Source organism: Lepidochelys kempii, chromosome 23, assembly GCF_965140285.1.
Source record: "Lepidochelys kempii isolate rLepKem1 chromosome 23, rLepKem1.hap1, whole genome shotgun sequence".
NCBI classification, from domain to species: domain Eukaryota; kingdom Metazoa; phylum Chordata; order Testudines; family Cheloniidae; genus Lepidochelys; species Lepidochelys kempii.
Window position 1 is genome coordinate 9,027,576 of NC_136402.1, and position 17,526 is coordinate 9,045,101.

General features: G+C 42.0%; 1 protein-coding gene across 3 annotated transcripts in view; it reads right to left on the reverse strand.

Moving 5' to 3' along the window:
- The window catches only part of PPP1R37 (protein phosphatase 1 regulatory subunit 37), a 171,084-nt gene that overhangs the window by 15,677 nt on the left and 137,881 nt on the right, over nucleotides 1-17,526 (reverse strand). Inside the window, exons 10-12 of one of the 3 annotated variants that reach the window (XM_073321861.2) lie at nucleotides 15,953-16,119; nucleotides 13,057-14,029; nucleotides 925-1,015 (exon numbers count right to left, since the gene is read on the reverse strand). In XM_073321861.2, the coding sequence (XP_073177962.1) occupies nucleotides 933-1,015; nucleotides 13,057-14,029; nucleotides 15,953-16,119 (1,223 nt within the window). In that variant the 3' untranslated portion in view covers nucleotides 925-932. Of the gene's footprint in view, nucleotides 1-924; nucleotides 1,016-8,476; nucleotides 8,885-13,056; nucleotides 14,030-15,952; nucleotides 16,120-17,526 lie in introns of those variants that run through there. The other 2 variants (XM_073321860.2, XM_078850218.1) reach the window with 2 other exon arrangements.

Consider the following 17,526-nt stretch of genomic DNA (forward strand, 5'->3'; position numbering starts at 1 on the left):
AAATCATATCATCTGGACAATGCCAGTGAACGAGACCAGGATAGGCCACAGCCTCATGAAGATGAAACAGATGTTCCACTCAGTCTGTACCACTGTTTACTCAGATTGGAGAGCTCTTTGGGCCTGCACCTATCCGGTAATGTATCCTCTCTGCATCACACAGATCTGTATAGCTTCTCCACCTACAGAAGTTTTATGAGTGGATGATAATGGTAACATACTATATATATATATATTATATATATGTTTCTAAAAATCAGTGGTTTTCAACCTGTGGTCCACGGACCCCTGGGGGTCTTCAGTCTATGTCTAAGGGGTCCATGAAAGGTTGTCAATGCCATAGAACAGTGGTTTTCAACCTGGGGTCTGCAGACTATATCTAAGATTTCCAAAAAGGTCCACACCTGCATTTGAAATTTTTCAGGAGTTCACAGGTGAAAGAAGTTGAAAACCACTGATATAAATAAATTATACACAAAAAACTGCACTGAAACCACGATATTCGGGTTGTAAAGTCAGGCCCTCAGAAGTTCGGAAATACCACAAGGAAATCCTGTGCTTCACTAACACTGTCACCTCCTTATGCGTATGCATTCTGATACAATTACATCATCACATACTATTTTTTGCATAGGGAAAATATTTTGGGTGTGTGAAGTCAGGTTGACCTAGGTCTAGAATTTGTTTTTATTACAGACATGCTTGACTGTGTCTGAATGAAGATAGCACAGATTCACCAGCCTGTCTCACACCCAGAGCTATTCTGGCAACTAGGATGTTGTAGAAAAAATGGTGGAGGAAAAAAATCTTCATTCCCTTCATCACAGCAACAGCAGCAGCTTTCAGAAACTCTAGTCTCCTTCTGCCTTGATTCTGTTACGCCAGTGACTGGAATACCGTTCAAACCTAGCAAAGCTTCCTTACCTAAAGTGTCACAGTGGCTCCTGCCCTGTCTCTTGACTTGCTTCTAGGAGCAATTCCTCCAGCTCCTTCTCATTCTTGGAACAGTTTAATTCTGAAAACAAACAAGGATTAACCTCATTAATCAGCAACCTTAAGACTAATCAATTTTCATTAAGAAACAAACATTATGTCACCTCTCCAAATTTGGGATCAATGGGGCACGTAAATTAGGAAGCGTGGGATGGACTAGGAGTAAGTGCTCAAACATAATGCTGTTTCCCTCCTCTTGTATTAATTTATATAAAAAAAAAAGAGACTGGTGCAAAGAGACAAAGCAATAAAAGGTTATGAGTTTCCTGGCATTTAATGACAGAAGCAACCATTACATCATCTCATCAGACCTCCTATATAACACAAGCCCTACAACTTCACCCAAATACCCTCTGTGGAGCCCAATTACTGCACAGTAATGCCATTCTCGCTCCGTTCAATAAAAATACAGATCCCTCCCATTTAAAACCAAGTGACACTAGGAATGCTGACCGGAAGGGTCTTCTCTTTCTTTAAATTTATTAAACGTTTTCAATCTTGTTTCTCATAATCAACCAAATTAGTTCTAGGCAATATGCCAACCTATTACACAAGTAAAGAGTAATATACATCAGAAAAAAGAAAAGACCAAGTTATTCCCACATATTAACGGCACTACTCCAAGCAAATTTTTTTTTTATGGCGCGGTATTTCCAGTAGAGATAAGGAGGTGTTAGTACCGTTATACGAGGCACTGGTGAGACCTCATCTAGAATACTGTGTGCAGTTCTGGTCTCCCATGTTTAAGAAGGATGAATTCAAACTGGAACAGGTACAGAGAAGGGCTAGTAGGATGATCCCAGGAATGGAAAACCTGTCTTATGAAAGGAGACCCAAGGAGCTTGGCTTGTTTAGCCTAACCAAAAGAAGGTTGAGGGGAGATATGATTGCTCTCTATAAATATATTAGAGGGATAAATACCGGAGAGGGAGAGGAATTCTTTAAGCTCAGTACCAATGTGGACACAAGAACAAATGGATATAAACTGGTCATTGGGAAGTTTAGACTTGAAATTAGACAAAGGTTTCTAACCATCAGAGGAGTGAAGTTCTGGAATAGCCTTCCAAGGGAAGCAGTGGGGGCAAAAGACCTATCTGGCTTTAAGACTAGACTTGATAAGTTTACGGAGGAGATGGTATGATGGGATAAAGATCAATTAATTGCCAAAATCATGTTAACTATTCATGGTAAATAGGCCCAATGGCCTGTGATGGGATGTTAGATGGGGTGCGATCTGAGTTACTACAGAAAATTCTTTCCTGGGTATCTGGCTGGTGAATCTTGCCCATATGCTCAGCGTTTAGCTGATCGCCATATTGGGGTCGGGAAGGAAGAATGAGGTGGGATTTGATAGCTGCTTTCAACTACCTGAAAGGGGGTTCCAAAGAGGATGGATCTAGACTGTTCTCAGTGGTAGCAGGAAAAACTTTTTCACTAGGAGGGTGGTGAAGCACTGGAATGGGTTACCTAGGGAGGTGGGGGAATCTCCTTCCTTGGAGGTTTTCAAAGTCAGGCTTGACAAACCCCTGAGTGGGATGATTTAGTTGGGGATTGGTCCTGCTTTGAGCAGGGGGTTGGACTAGATGACCTCCTGAGGTCCCGTCCAACACTGATATTCTACGATTCTATTATTCTTAACAGAAAAGTTATGAATTGCTAAGTATGATTATCCTGTTTATATGCATGTATCATCTTTGTATCTGAAGTTATGAATATTGGCTATGCATCTGCATCTCAAACCTGCATTGTATGCCAGGGTGACACCCCACCCCAGATAGATTTACATCAGGGCTAGGCAGCTGTGTGTTGATGACCCATTAAGGACACACAGCTCTTACAATGGGCCTTTGAAGAATCTTATCCTGCCCAGTAGGCCCTTCCTGCGGGTGCCTCAGACAGTGAGGAGTCAATGACTTCCCCCTCTGATTCAGCAAAACGTGTAGTGGCACGTGATTTTCTCATGTGACCTAAGACTCCATCTGGGCCAGTAACTTCCCATACAAAGAGGCTATGGGCTTTGTTTGGGACAGTACATTTCCATGCACATGGCAGAGGGTATAAAAGACATCTAATACATCTCCAGTTTGCTCCTTTCCTGCTCTAATTCTCCTGACTGTGAATTTACAACAAAAAGGAGCATCTTGAACTATGGACCAAAGACCTTCCAATCGTTTGGAAGATACCAGAGAGGCTTTTGCAAGCCAGCAGTCTATTCCATCACTGCTACAAATCTGATATAAGGACTTCGCAATCATTTGTATGCATATGATACATTAACTATTTATAATTCTTATTTTTTTTAATAAATCTTTACTTAGTTTATTAAAGATTGGCTGACAGCAAGGTATTTGGATAAGGTCTGAGCTATATATTGACCTGGAGATAAGTGTCTGATCCTTTGGGATTAGTAAGAACCTTACATATGGTGAATTGGGTTTTCAGTAACCTCTCACTATATTAGACTTGTTCATCTGGATGAGAGCCAAGGACTGGAATGCCTCAAGGGGGACTGTATTTGGCTTCTGGTTAACCAGTGTGGTACTGCAGAAGCTCTTTTGTTACTGGCTTGGTAACTAAGTATAAATAAACCACCAGTTTTGGGGATTGTTTGCCCTGTTTCTTGTAGTCTGCCCCAAGTGTGGCATTCTTAATGTGGTCCATCCCAGGCACCTGGTCACACCTGGGTTACACAGTGAACAATTACACACGCTTGCCTTCAGGCCCCAGTACCGATGACAAGCATTCGAACCTGCATTTCTAACCAACTACCACCTGTGGGCATATTTTCATACCAAAGAATGAAAAAAGGTCAAGCCATCACAAATAAATGTACTCCTGAAAATCAGTCAGTTCACAGATAATTTCCAAGTAGAAAAGCAGGCTAAATTAGCTGAATGAACACTATTTCTGACTAGCCTGAGCAGCTCTAGAAAATAAAAAAAATAGAGCAAAGCCCCCCCTCCCCCCCCAACAGCATACCATTTTGCAAATTACAGCAAACTGCACACTCAAGCACATAACCTGCAAACACTTGTATACATGCTCAGCTTCAAACAAGTGAGCAATCCTTTGAGTTTAACGTGCCTGCTCACATGCTAAGAGTTGATTGTGTGTGTTTTCCGGACTGGGGCCTTTGATTCCTAAAATCCAGTTATTGGGAAAAAGTTTCTATGCTTTTCTTTGGTTTACTTTGGGCATTTGACAGCACCATGTGCAGAGGAATGGTCATTATTTCCCTTCTATGGTCAGTTAGGCAGCTTCTCCCTTGCTGAGCAACCCTTATAGATTCAGATTCCAATGGTAGAAAAGCCCACTATCACCTAGTCTGACCTCCTGCATAACCCAAGCTATAGAACTCCCAAAATAATTCCTGTCTGAATTAGAGCATCTCTTTTAGAAAATCATCATCGAGACGGAAAAAAGCCATCATAAAACTAGTTATAAAAGCAATCTTTTTTTAAAAAATGCTATGAACTGTTTCAAGATCGAGCTATCAGAAATGGCAATTTTAGAAATTAGTTTACAAAAGTGAACGTCCCTTAAACTGGTCCGAAAGGTCACTACAGAGTGACACTGGACACTTTCTCCCTAGGGAATGAGCACTGTTTTGCCAAGGGAGTGAAAGACTCCAGCTGTAACCACACCCCTGCAATGCAGAGAATTTCCAGCTATGGCTGGCCCAAGAAATAAGTTAAGATTGGAAATCAAAGCTAGGTTTCTTGTATGGCCAGGTGGCCTCCTTTGGGAAGTGTTTGGGTTGTGGGAAGGTCTGGGCAAGTCATTTTCTATTTCCATGAAGCAGGAACAATGAAAGCAGAGCGCAGAAGGGGATGTAAGCTCTCAAGGTTAGCTTTAGTTAGGGATGACAGTTTTAAGTGTCCAGAAGGCAACTTCTTACCCATCTCATCTACTCCCTATATCCATAAGCCTTCGATATGCTGACTGTAGTGACAAAAGAAGCACAAAGAGGCCTGACTGGGCCTCTGAATGTTACAATAATAAGAATAAACCTAAGGGCTTCTAGTGCCAGCCCGACAAAGCCAACACACCCATGAAACAAGTGAACTACATTCTTTATGGTGACTTATGCCTCCTCGGGGATCCTCAGTCTAGCTCTCGCTTGGAATCAATGGGAGTTGGGATGGGTGGAGCCTCCCCTTTGGGGAGGCTAGCCCCCAGCTCCACCCTTTCCGCCTGCACACCCCCCCGGTCAGAAGCCTCGAGCCCCCCCACTCTGCAGCTGGAGGAGTCCCAGGCCAGCTGGATCCCTGAGCCAGCCCCTGCCACCACAGCCAGAGGAGCTCTGGGCCAACAAGAGCCCCTTCCCCGCGGCCGCACAGTGCCTCCCCAGACCCCAAGTCACCCCACAGGAAAAGCTCTGGTCTCTTCTCTTCTGGAAGAAAAACCTGAGCTTTTGATAAGTGTCATGTAGGTTCCAGGGCGGCTGAGGAGGCGGTATGTGTTACTCAGCTTCCCAGGTTTATCAGTAATCTACCTGCATCTTCCCTCACCTCGCCTTCCCTTCCCATCCCACAAGTCCCTCCTTTTTCTCCCCTATCAGAACATAAGCTCTTGCTGCAGCCTTCTGTTCTGTATTAGAATCGTGCCTAACATAATGGGGTCCTAGTCCTTGGCTAGGGCTTCTAGATGTTAACATCATACAAATAATATATGAATACTAAAAAGTCATGCACAAGGGATGATGGCATGTGTTCCAAGGCATGTGGATAATTTGATTAACCAGTGTATTTATATTTACTTTAATATTGTGCAAGCATCATCCAACCCTTAGAAAGAAAAAGAGCCTGACTTCTGATCCCAGGGCAGACTGGGTCAAGAAATGGGTCATAGGCTTTGACATATGGTCACAGAAGAAGGAATTGCAAACCCCTTGCCAACCGTTCTGCAAGGAAGCTTGAGGAAAGCATGGTGCTGGTCACAGCAATCTATGGTATTATAACTAATCCCTGCCATTTTCCTGTCACCTGCAACAATCAGTGAAGAACTCGCACTATCATCTCTGCGCAGACTAGAGCCTTTGACAGCACGCTAGTGTGGAACATAGCCAGGTAGCTCCCAGGCAGTGGTTTCCCCAGGAATTGAAATTGGGGGGTGGGGGGGTGGGGTGTTCGAATTTACAGGGGGGGTGTCAGGGCCGATGAGGGATGAGACTGTGAGGGTGAAGGTGGGCTGTATGGCATCACAGTAAAAACTGAAAAATGTTTCATGACCATTTTATTAGATTTAACTCATGTTTTAAAATCACCACACAAATTAAAGTTGGCTACTCAAGCCTTCTATGAAGCACTACCTCTTTCTTGGTTTCTTGTTATAATTTTGCACAACTCTGTTAATGAACTTCTTGAATACAATGTGCTCATCTTTGGTGGCTTCTCGTGTGTTCGGTACGTCCATTCCTTCAATTGATATGCTCATTAGTTCATTCACATGATCAGGCAGAAGGAGACTTCTTTCAGAACACAAAATTCTATTCAAGGATGAAAAAGAACGCTCAACTGTAGCTGTTGTGACTGGGAGTAGCAAGAGATGAATTCCTACTTCTTTCATCCCAGGAAACAGAGCACAAAGATCGGGTCGAGGCACTAGTGATGATAAAAAAGAAGTTGAAGTCAAATCTTCATTCATTCATCGTATGATATTCCACTCTGTGCTCAAATTCTCTATTCTATCCTGATCACATGGAAGCCACATTGCTGATAGTGCCTCACTCCACTCAACTGTCGGTGTTTTATAGGACAGGCATCTGTAAAAGCTATGTAGAGGTTGAGTAGAATCTAGAAGTTGCTGTTGTAGATTTTTAAGAATCAAGTCTGTGTACTTTTTCAGCTGTCTTAAACACTTCTTGTCTTCTTCACTTAAGGATTTAATATAAATGCCTTCATCAGTCAACTTCAGGACTGATGTCTTTGCTTCTTCCAGTACTTTTTCAATGGATAGCTCTCTGATTGATCCAAATGTAGCTTCTGTTGCTGGACAAAGATCTACTACTGTTGTAGCAGATGCCTGGATAGCATTGTTTAATGACCCAAGTGGTTTCATAGTAGAGAGAATGGCAATAGTCTTCTCTGGACGTAGCAGCAAAAGTAATCCACCAGCCTCACTACTTAGATCCATCCCATCTTGGTAGATACTTTCCAAAGCCAGTAATAACAGCTGGAGTAATTTTAAGACAATAGCCAAGGATCGCTCATGAGAAAGCCAGTGGGTTTTCCTGGGTTGGAGTAATTTGAACTTCAGTCCCAGTGTATCTTCTATATTTTCCAAGATACTCAGTCTTTTTGCAAAAAGAAAAGGAGTACTTGTGGCACCTTAGAGACTAAAATTTATTTGAGCATAAGCTTTTGTGAGCTAAAGCTCACTTCTTCGGATGCATTCATCCAATGAATGCATCCGATGAAGTGAGCTGTAGCTCAGGATGAATGCATCCAATGAAGTGAGCTGTAGCTCACGAAAGCTTATGCTCAAATAAATTTGTTAGTCTCTAAGGTGCCACAAGTACACCTTTTCTTTTTGCGAATACAGACTAACACGGCTGCTACTCTGAAATCAGTTTCTTTGGACTCTTGCTGAAAAAAGAATATAATGAAGACATTAAATTTATAGCTTTTTAATGTCTTTTGAAGATTCTGCAGCTCGTACTAGTGCTAGGTGGAGTAGTTGGCCTCTGCAGTGTGTATAGGAGAGATCAGGGTTACACTTTTCTCCGAGCAAAGCTTGTACACTACCATGTCTTCCAGAGAAGTTTGCAGCTCCATCAAATGCACAAGCAGCCATCTCTTTGAGGTCCAATTGACAAGCATTTAACTCTTCTAAGATATGGGTTGTCACAGATGCAGCCGATGTGTCTTCTATAACTTGAAAATCTAGAAATGCATCTACTGGCCTACCACTGACATCAAGATAACGTATACAATGACTTAATACTTGATGCCCATTTGCATCAGTGCATTCATCAGCCACATATGCAAATGTTTTGAATGTGGTGTGAGAGTTCTCCACTTTTTCAAATGTTGAGTCTTTCACTGTTGCACCGCATGCTTCTAGCCAGTCAGTTGAGTTTCTTGCAGAAAGATAGTGAGCATTTGCTGGTCTTGTTCGGAACCAGTGTTCAACTTCAGGATGAACAAGTGACCATGCACTTAACATTGGCCTCCAGTTTGTAGTGTGTGGTATCTCTTGCTTAAATAGAAAGTAGGATGCCACAGCCACGTTTGTTCACATGAACTATATTGTGTCTCCAGCATTCTTAACAGCCTCATTAAATACTTCTAAAATTGGCTTTGAAAGGGGGCTTATAAGGCTTTCTGCATGTTGATGCACTCCAGAGGCCTGGTGTTTTGCTGCCTTTTCATGTAGTTTGTCAGCATTGGCTTTGCTGATCCATCTGACAAACCAAAGTCCTCCACTTTTACCAATTGTAACATTGGGAAGCTTTCCTTCTTCGTAAGCATTTTTGGAAGAGGTGTGCCAGTAGCAATCTTTTGTAACTTCAATAAATGGGAACACTTCAACCAACAAACATCGGGAACTGCCTTTAGGTTTTGGAGACACTGTTTCTTCAGTAAGTAGCTGTATTTGTGCTTTGGGCTGGCCGGATGTAGATGCACCACTTGACCTGTCAGATGACATGTTGATATATTCTTTTCAGAGTAGCAGCCGAGTTAGTCTGTGTCCGCAAAAAGAAGTGAGCTGTAGCTCATGGAAGCTTATGCTCAAATAAATTTTGTTAGTCTCTAAGGTGCCACAAGTACTCCTTTTCTTTTTGATATATTCTTGGTTCTTGATGTGTTCTTCACCTTGGTTAGTTTTTGAGGCCTTTGAGTAGAAAAATTGTTGTATTGTTTTTTGGTCTTTTCATTTTCACTTTGACCTGCAACATATAAAAGAGATATGAATAAATTAAATGTTTTGTTAGTATAATGCAAATTTAACATAAGGATAATGCAAAATACACCAAAACACAACAGGTCTAGATTTCTAAAAAAACAATTTAAAAAAAAATGTATATAATTTAAATTGACTTTTGAAAAGTAAGCCATCATGTGATAAGAGGGAAGTCCTCTCATGAATCAGTAACTGGTTAAAAGATGGGAAACAAAGGGTAGGAATAAATTATCAGTTTTCAGAATTGAGAGAGATTGTGGTATCCCTGAGGGGTCGGTACTGGGACCATTACTGTTCAACATATTCATAAATGATCTGGAAAAATGGGTAAACAGTGAGGTGGCAAAATCTGCAGATGATACAAAACTATTCAAGATAGTTAAGTCCAAAGCAGACTGCGAAGAGTTACAAAGGGATCTCACAAACCCGGGTGACTGGGCAACAAAATGGCAGATGAAATTCAATGTTGATAAATGCAAAGTAATGCACAAAACAATCTCAACTATACATACAAAATGATGGAGTCTGAATTAGCGTTAACACTCAAGAACGAGATCTTGAAATCATTGTGGATAGTTCTCTGAAAACATCCACTCAATGTGCAGCGGCAGTCAAAAAAAGCAAACAGAATGTTGGGAATCATTAAGAAAGGGATAGATAATAAGACAGAAAATATCATATTGCCTCTGTATAAATCCATGATACGTGCAAACCTTGAATACTCTGTGCAGATCTGGTCACCCCATCCCAAAAAAGACACATTGGAATTGGAAAAGGTACAGAGATGGGCAACTAATATGATTAGGGGTATGAAACAGGAGAAGAGATTAAAATGACTGGGAATTTTCAGCTTAGAAAAGAGACGACTGGGGGGGATATGACAGAGGTCTATAAAATCTTGACTGGTGCGAAGAAAGTGAATAAGGAAATGTTATTTAATCCTTCACGTAACACAAGAACTAGCAGTCACGCAATGAAATTAATAGGCAGCAGGTTTTAAAAAAACAAAAGGAAGTACTTCACACAACATACAGTCAACCCGTGGAACACAGGGGATGCTGTGAAGACCAAAACTATAACAGGATTAAAAAAAGAACTCGATAAATTCCTGGAGAATAGGTCCATCAGTGGCTATTAGCCAGGATGGGGAGGGATGCAACAATATGCTCTGAGTGTCCCTAGCCTGTTTGCCAGAAGCTGGGAATGGGCAACAGGGGATGGATCACTTGATGATTACCTGTTCCGTTCATTCCCTCTGAAGCATCTGGCCTGGATCACTGTTGGAAGACAGGATACTGGGCTATATGGACCATTGGTCTGACCCAGTATGACCATTCTTATGTAAAACTTAATTATAATAATAAAAATGTTTAGTACAGAAACTCCCCAACATAATGATCTCTCAAGATGGCAACGATGTGAGATGATAACCTTGGCAAATAATGGATTTTAAAAATCTTGGCCTACTAGGAAACATATTTATATAAAGTTTCCATTCTCAGTCACAAATCTAGCATTCTGGAGCAAAGTCACTAAGTCCAACAAACAAATATTTATTTAATGTGCCCCTCACTTTTCCCTCCACCGCACCCCACTCACCGGTGTTGTCCTTGGTCAGTGGAGACTCATCGTTCAGAAATGCTTTCACATGAGTACACCTCCCAGGTCGGGGGGGCAAGAAGGCACCTTGCTCGTTCCTCCAGCTGCTCACTGTTCGCTCTGGCCACTGCTGTTCGTTGTGCCACCGTTCACTCCATCGCACTGTTACCAATGGCCCTGCACCATCACCTTCTGCTGCTGCCTGCCACTGTGACCTCTGCAAGTTGGTCTCTTGAGGTTCCACCCAGCTCTCAGTGATTTCAGCTGAGCTCTCAGTGTGGGAACCTCACAGCTAGTGCAGTCTGGGCTGTGTCTTCCACAGAAACACTGTCCCACAGCAGGACTAAGCACTTACACCTGATTATCAGTGATTTCAGCTGCAGTGGTCACTTAACAGAACAAAAGAGACTATGGAGCCTAATCAGCTCTGTCTTTAAACAGTGGAGAGGGACAGGTCCCCACCCTCTCTCTTGATCAATCAGCACAGGCTAAGTACAGTTTTACTGCCCTTTACTCATACAGGTTTCAGAGGAACAGCCGTGTTAGTCTGTATTCGCAAAAAGAAAAGGAGTACTTGTGGCACCTTAGAGACTAACCAATTTATTTGAGCATGAGCTTTCGTGAGCTCACGAAAGCTCATGCTCAAATAAATTGGTTAGTCTCTAAGGTGCCACAAGTACTCCTTTTCTTTTTACTCATACAGTAAGAACAACATTTCATGCCCCCCCCCCTTCCCCCATTCAAGTGATTGTAACCTAACCCCAGCCAAAATCTATCACTTGGGCATCACAGCTCTGTTTGCTGGATACCTAGATAGATTAGGTGTGAATGTAAATACAATCTGGTCCGGAAGCTTTCCCCCCCCCCCGAGCCCCTAGCTTATCACTAGCTGTCAGGGAGAGCTCATTTTGACTTTGCTTACAAATCATCATTTGAAATGATTAGGTTGGCCAACATCACCAAAATGAATGCACTGACATTGTCATAAAAAACAACAGCTGTATAAGGAAGCTAGTCTATGGTCATACTTTTCAAATCTATTATACTTTTTCAGACACACTGTATATGCTTTTAAAGTGTGTATTAATGTTTCAATTTCAATTCAAATTTCCAAACAGTCACTAAATTGGCATGTAACTAGTTCACAAAAATGGGAGGGGGGAAATTCGGGGGAGTGTGTAGGAAAATCACTGCTCCCAGGACATACTTCTCAGGCAGGAAATGGAATGACAGCCTCAAAACGTAGCAGGACTTTTGTGGTTGTTTGAATCTTTTTCCCTGTTCGCATGTTTCCGAACAATATGACAGTAGTATCTGGGACACAGAAGGAAGAGAAACTATTGCACTGCCAAACGACTAAGAGTCACTAATCATAGCAGTTGGGTTATCCCCTCATGGAAATACTGAAGCTGCCCTTGCTATTCTGTGATCCTCCAAGGTAGCTGAACAATCAGTAGGGGACTTTCTGTTAGGATAACTGGCCCTGTCTGGAGGAAGGTGAAAGGACCCAAACCTACTTAGCGTCCCTGTCCAGGGAGCTTGAAGAAAGGAAGAAGTACTTCAGACTTCTCAGTCAGACAAGGGGAAGTTAAGAAGAACTATTCTCCTCTGTGGTCTCCCCAAACCATAAGGTCCACACAGGCTTTTCTACTACATCTTGCAAACCTTGATCCTAGGGAGCCCTTAACAGGTCAATGTAACAAACCATATCTTCATGTCTAGAGCAGTAAATCTACAGTACCTTTATTTGAATGGTGTAAAACCAAAACAAAATGAAAAATGTTTAAGAGGACACAATCAGTAACCATTGGAACAGCTTACTGAGGCAAGTGGTCATTTGGAGTCTTTAAATTAAAATTAAAACTGAGTATCTTCCTAAAATAAATGAGGCCTCAACTCTCAGGGGTGATTGCGAATGGGTCGGGCGAGGTGGGGGGGTGAGAACACTCACTCTGCTCTTTGGGGTAGATGTGAGGGGGTCCCAACACTTTTTTGCTTGTAGACATGGAATCATGCTGTGTTAATGGTTGAGAACCATGGACCTAGTTCACAAAATACAATGTCCACGTAAAAGAGAAGCTCCAGAACTAGAGCCTCAAGGTATTAGGACTGATAGTGTTCACTCATATAGAAGGGGGAAATAATTTCCTGCGGGAATCTCTGATCTGTGTTATGCAGGAGGTCAGACTAGATGATCATAGTTGTTCCTTCTGGCCTTAAAAATAAATTAAAAACACGTCTAGCTAGGAGTAACAGGATGCAATTCAGGCTGAATTGGGAAAAACCTTTTGACCATGAGACCTATCAGACTGTGGAATAAGTTCAAAGAATAGTGGCAGAAGAAACTTGGAATATTCAGAATTAGACAAGCTAAAACACTGCAGAAAATAGAACAGGGAACAATCCTGTACTAGCCCCAAGAGACAGACTTTTGAAATGTTTTTTATTGGCTATCAATAACATGAGCTGAGGAACAAGGGATCAGAAAGCACTTTGTTTTGAAGATCCAAGTTCAGCACAACAGAGAATAAATTCTAGAATAAAGTAAAGCAGTCTTACCATGCTCGACAGCACAGCTCCCCATTTTCCCATCACAGCCTAAGGACGTATCTGGTAGAGCATGAACAAATTCTGTCTTTAGCCCATTAGGAAGTGGAGTTTCATGAACTGTATTCTCGCATGGCCCAGAGTTCATCTTTTCTGAAACTGATCCAGGGGTTCCTGCTGATGGTGCATTTTCCAAGTTGGCTGCCAACTTGGAAACAGTCCCATTTGCCTGCAAGTCCAAAAATTCAGTCTTCATAGGTAGGGTTTGAGCTATCAGTTTAGACTGTTTCACTGCATTGCCTTGCAGGTTGCTGATATTCTCCTTCAGCCATGTAGTGTTTTCTGCTGTTTTCTCTGGTAGATTTTCCACTCGTGTCACTACAAAGATTTTATGGCCTCGCCCAGGACTGGAAACAGAAATTCTCCTCTCATTTTCTTGAGTGTTAGCATGTGCCTGAGCCCCTGGTATAGTCTCAATGCTTCCCCCTCCTTTGGGCTCACACTTTGTTTCTTCAGTCATGTTTGAAGGGGCACTTCTGTCCTCTGAGCTAAATGCATCCCTTGTCTTTTCAGGACAAAGAAATGACTGGGGCACATTATCTACATGAACAGAATCATTTTGTTTCTGTGATTTACTGAGATCTTTAGTCTCTAACCCAGGGTCTACCTCATCATCTGTGTCAGAGTCTGAATATATCACCCCATCTTTGTCACTGTTTATTGCCTTGTCTGTATGCCTGTTCTCTTTAGACACCAAAGTCTCCCCCACTTCATCTCCTTCAGGTGTTGCTGCTGTGTCATCACCTTGGCTGTTTTCCACAGGTCCCTCCTCAATCGGCTCAGTGATGGTGATCTCTGGCATAGAGGCAGATTGCTGAAGTTTCTGTTCTTTCTCCTCTTTCTCTTTGGCCAGAATAAAGTTGCGCTTGCAACCATTTTGGATTTCAGCTAAAAGAGCCTTCTGGGTTTCAATAAAACTCTTCACCTGCAAGAGGGAGAGAAACACTGCTGAAACTGCAAATAGTCTGAGATACAGCATATAGCATATTTACAGCTCTCTCGGCACAACTCAATCTTGGTGCAGAAATCCGTTTCTGCATCAATTTTACAGGCTATCCAATTGCTTACACACAGAATATGGGAACAGCGATAAAACTAACTTCACTTGGGTGGGTAAACCAACTAGTAAACTTCAGCAAACATTTATTGCAGTTATAAGAATAATCGATCCATCTACTGTATTTGAATGTACTTGATTAAAAGCAAGGAGACTTTGTTAGCAAAGCCAATAGGTTTTGGCTTTAAAAGGTAGTAAAGCTTTCTCATTAAGTGACTACAAGAAATAGTCTGTTTTGCTTTCCTGCCTTGATACAAGATGGAATGAGAAAATTATGTATTTGTAATTGCTGTTCTCCGAGGATGACTCCTTTTCAAATTGTAACACTGAGGCAGGGATGGTCTCTCACTGTTTTCAAGACCCAGTGCGATGGGAGGACCCCCACTCATCCTGATTTGGGGTCTGATTTCAGTGCCATCGCAATGCAAATATTAAAAAAATAACAAGTCTAATCACTCCCATAGGTATAGAAAGGACTGACTCAACTCTATGGAATGACTGATGGGCAAGTGATGTCATGGGTATCTTTAGAGAACAATTATTACCAGTAAGTAACTATCATTTTGCTAAAGATACAATGACAAACACCACACTGTAGGAAGCGTAGCCAAGGCTAACATCTTAAAATAGCCAAAATTAACATTTTTTAAAGGTATAAAAAGGTATACATCGAGGTTATGAAGGATATAGGTAAACTGAGAGACTTCGCTAAGAAATTGGAAAGAAGATCATAAAGGTATTCCAAAAACGGAGTAAAAAATAAAAGATCAGAGTCTGGATGGCCCTAGCTCAGAAAAATTCTAACAGATCAAATGTTGATTCCTATCTAGAGGCCTAATCATGTTCTATGGCCTACACTATACAGGAGGTCAGACTAGAGGATCACAACGGTCCCTTAGAATCTATGAATCAAAACAGTGGTGTTTGTTGAATGCATACAAAGAATTCCCCTATGGCTGCCTTGAAAATTTCCTGGATGGGAACAGATCAAGTCTGCTGAAGCAGACTTGTGCCATACACAACGAGCCTCAATATGACCTTACAGTGAGAGAGAGTCTCGCAGCCATTTAAATACATGGCTTTCTCAGAGAAAAGAAACTAGAGAGTTGGCATTAAGTGAGAAAAAGCTTGGTGGATTGTCTGAGTAGATAAGAATCCAAAGGACCTTTTTACAGCTTGTGAAGAGGAGAATCACCTGGACAGGTACACCGATATGGAAAAACATTAGCAGAATGATTGACTGATTAACTCCATTACCATGATATGATCCACTGGAGGGTGTGCAGTCACCAGAGTCTACAGCAAGCTCATTTACTGTGTGAGCAGAGTCAATGCCACCAGGAAAATGACCCTGCATATTGGAAGCCTGAGCTGAAAGGCATCAAGTGCTCAAAAGGAGCTGTCAACAGCTTAGTTAGGACCTCATTAATATGCCATGACATTATGTGACATGACATTGGGAGCTTTCCAATGGGAGGTTTCAAAGTAACAAGCCCCTGATGAATGGGACAAAGGATGGGTCTACCTTCAACATGTTGCTGTGGTAGATGAGAGAGCCAGGCACAATGACCCTGGGGAGCACAACGACCAAAAAAAGACACCCAGAAGTTTATATCTCTGCTAGACCCAGCATTAGAACACTGAGTTTGGGAGGTTCCTGCTTTGGTTGTTTATAGGAATGGGCTTGGCTATGGTGGGAAGCTTTAGAGAGAGAATGAATATTCTCTGAGACATAATGTCAGTCTAGAACCACACAAAGTTCATAGGCACAAAAAATGCAGTGCAACTTACAGACTCCTTTTTCGGTTCCCTGTCTAAATCCAGCCTGAGCAGAGAATGATTGACCTTCAGTGCCAAGGACAATGCCATCAGACCCCCCGTTTTAATCTCATTCTCCCGCAGGTCTAGTCGAAGGAGTCTTGGACTCTCTGCAATGAATTCTGCTACCGCCACAGCACCTGCAGGGGAATAAAGACCTCCGATGATGAACCATGACAATGGAAAAAAAAAAAAGAAACTGGCTCACAACATGCTCCCCATAAACAACAGAGAAAGGTTCTTACTTGTGTACTTTAGACCAGTGCTTCTCAAGCTATCTGATGTGGAGGACTGGCATTTTTTTTTTCCCCGATGTGCGCGCAGACCAGCAGCCGATGGCTCGCGGACTGCTACCAGTCCGCAGACTGCCACTTTGAGTAGCACTGCTTTAAGGCTTAGTGAGATGGGGCCCATTTCTCATTACAGAATTTTGTCCAGATTCTTGCTATTGTAACAATCTGCTCTACAAAAATCTAAGTATTAACTCTATTTGTTTTCAATGAATTGAAAATACAACATCCTGGTCACCCATAAATAAAAGACCCCAAGGCACTTTCTGCCAAGTAAAGGAATTAGCACTGATGCTCTGGCTGTATTTCAATTTTATAATGCCATTTTGCCTTCCTACATTCCACCAATTGCTACAGTTTAAAGATGACAGGTTTCAGAGTAGCAGCCGTGTTAGTCTGTATCCGCAAAAAGAAAAGGAGGACTTGACACCTTAGAGACTAACAAATTTATTTGAGCATAAGCTTTCGTGAGCTACAGCATGCATCTGATGAAGTGAGCGGTAGTTCACGAAAGCTTATGCTCAAATAAATTTGTTAGTCTCTACGGTACCACAAGTCCTCCTTTTCTTTTTGCAGTTTGAAGATGGTTTTCTTCACTTCCTGTCATAAACCCAGGTGTTCTTTTATGCATTGTTAAGCAGATGTTTTCTAAACCAAAAATACCTGACTTTCAGAGGGGACTCAAGTGTTTCCTGTATATACAGTGTGGGATCTTTTAAGATGAAAGAAACTATAAATCTAACATAGCAACTGACAATTTTCATATTCCCATCGAAGTACAGTTTGGAAAACTCATTCATACATACCAGTAAGTTACTACACGGATTCCAAAACATCTAGATGCTTCGTAAGCAAATAGATTGTAGGCTCTTTGTGGATGAGACCATGTCTTCTAAGACTTTAAGAAGAGGTTACTCACCCTGTGCAATAACACTGGTTCTTTGAGATGTGTCCCCCTGTGGGTGCTCCACTCTTGGTGTGCATGTGCCCTTGATCAGAGATTTTCCTCAGCAGTGTCCGTTTGGCCTGCACATGCACCACTGGTATCCTCGTGCCCTTCACCAAGGCTATGTTATTCTGTATGGGTCAGTTCCTTCTGCACCCCCTTGTCTCAGAAGCAACTCCAAAGCAGAGAAAAAGAGGGTGCGTCGTGGAGCACTTATAGGGACACACATCTCAAAGAACCACAACGACTGTGCAGGGTGAGTAATCACTTCTTTTTTGAGTAGTGTCCCTATGGGTGTTCCAGTCTTGGTG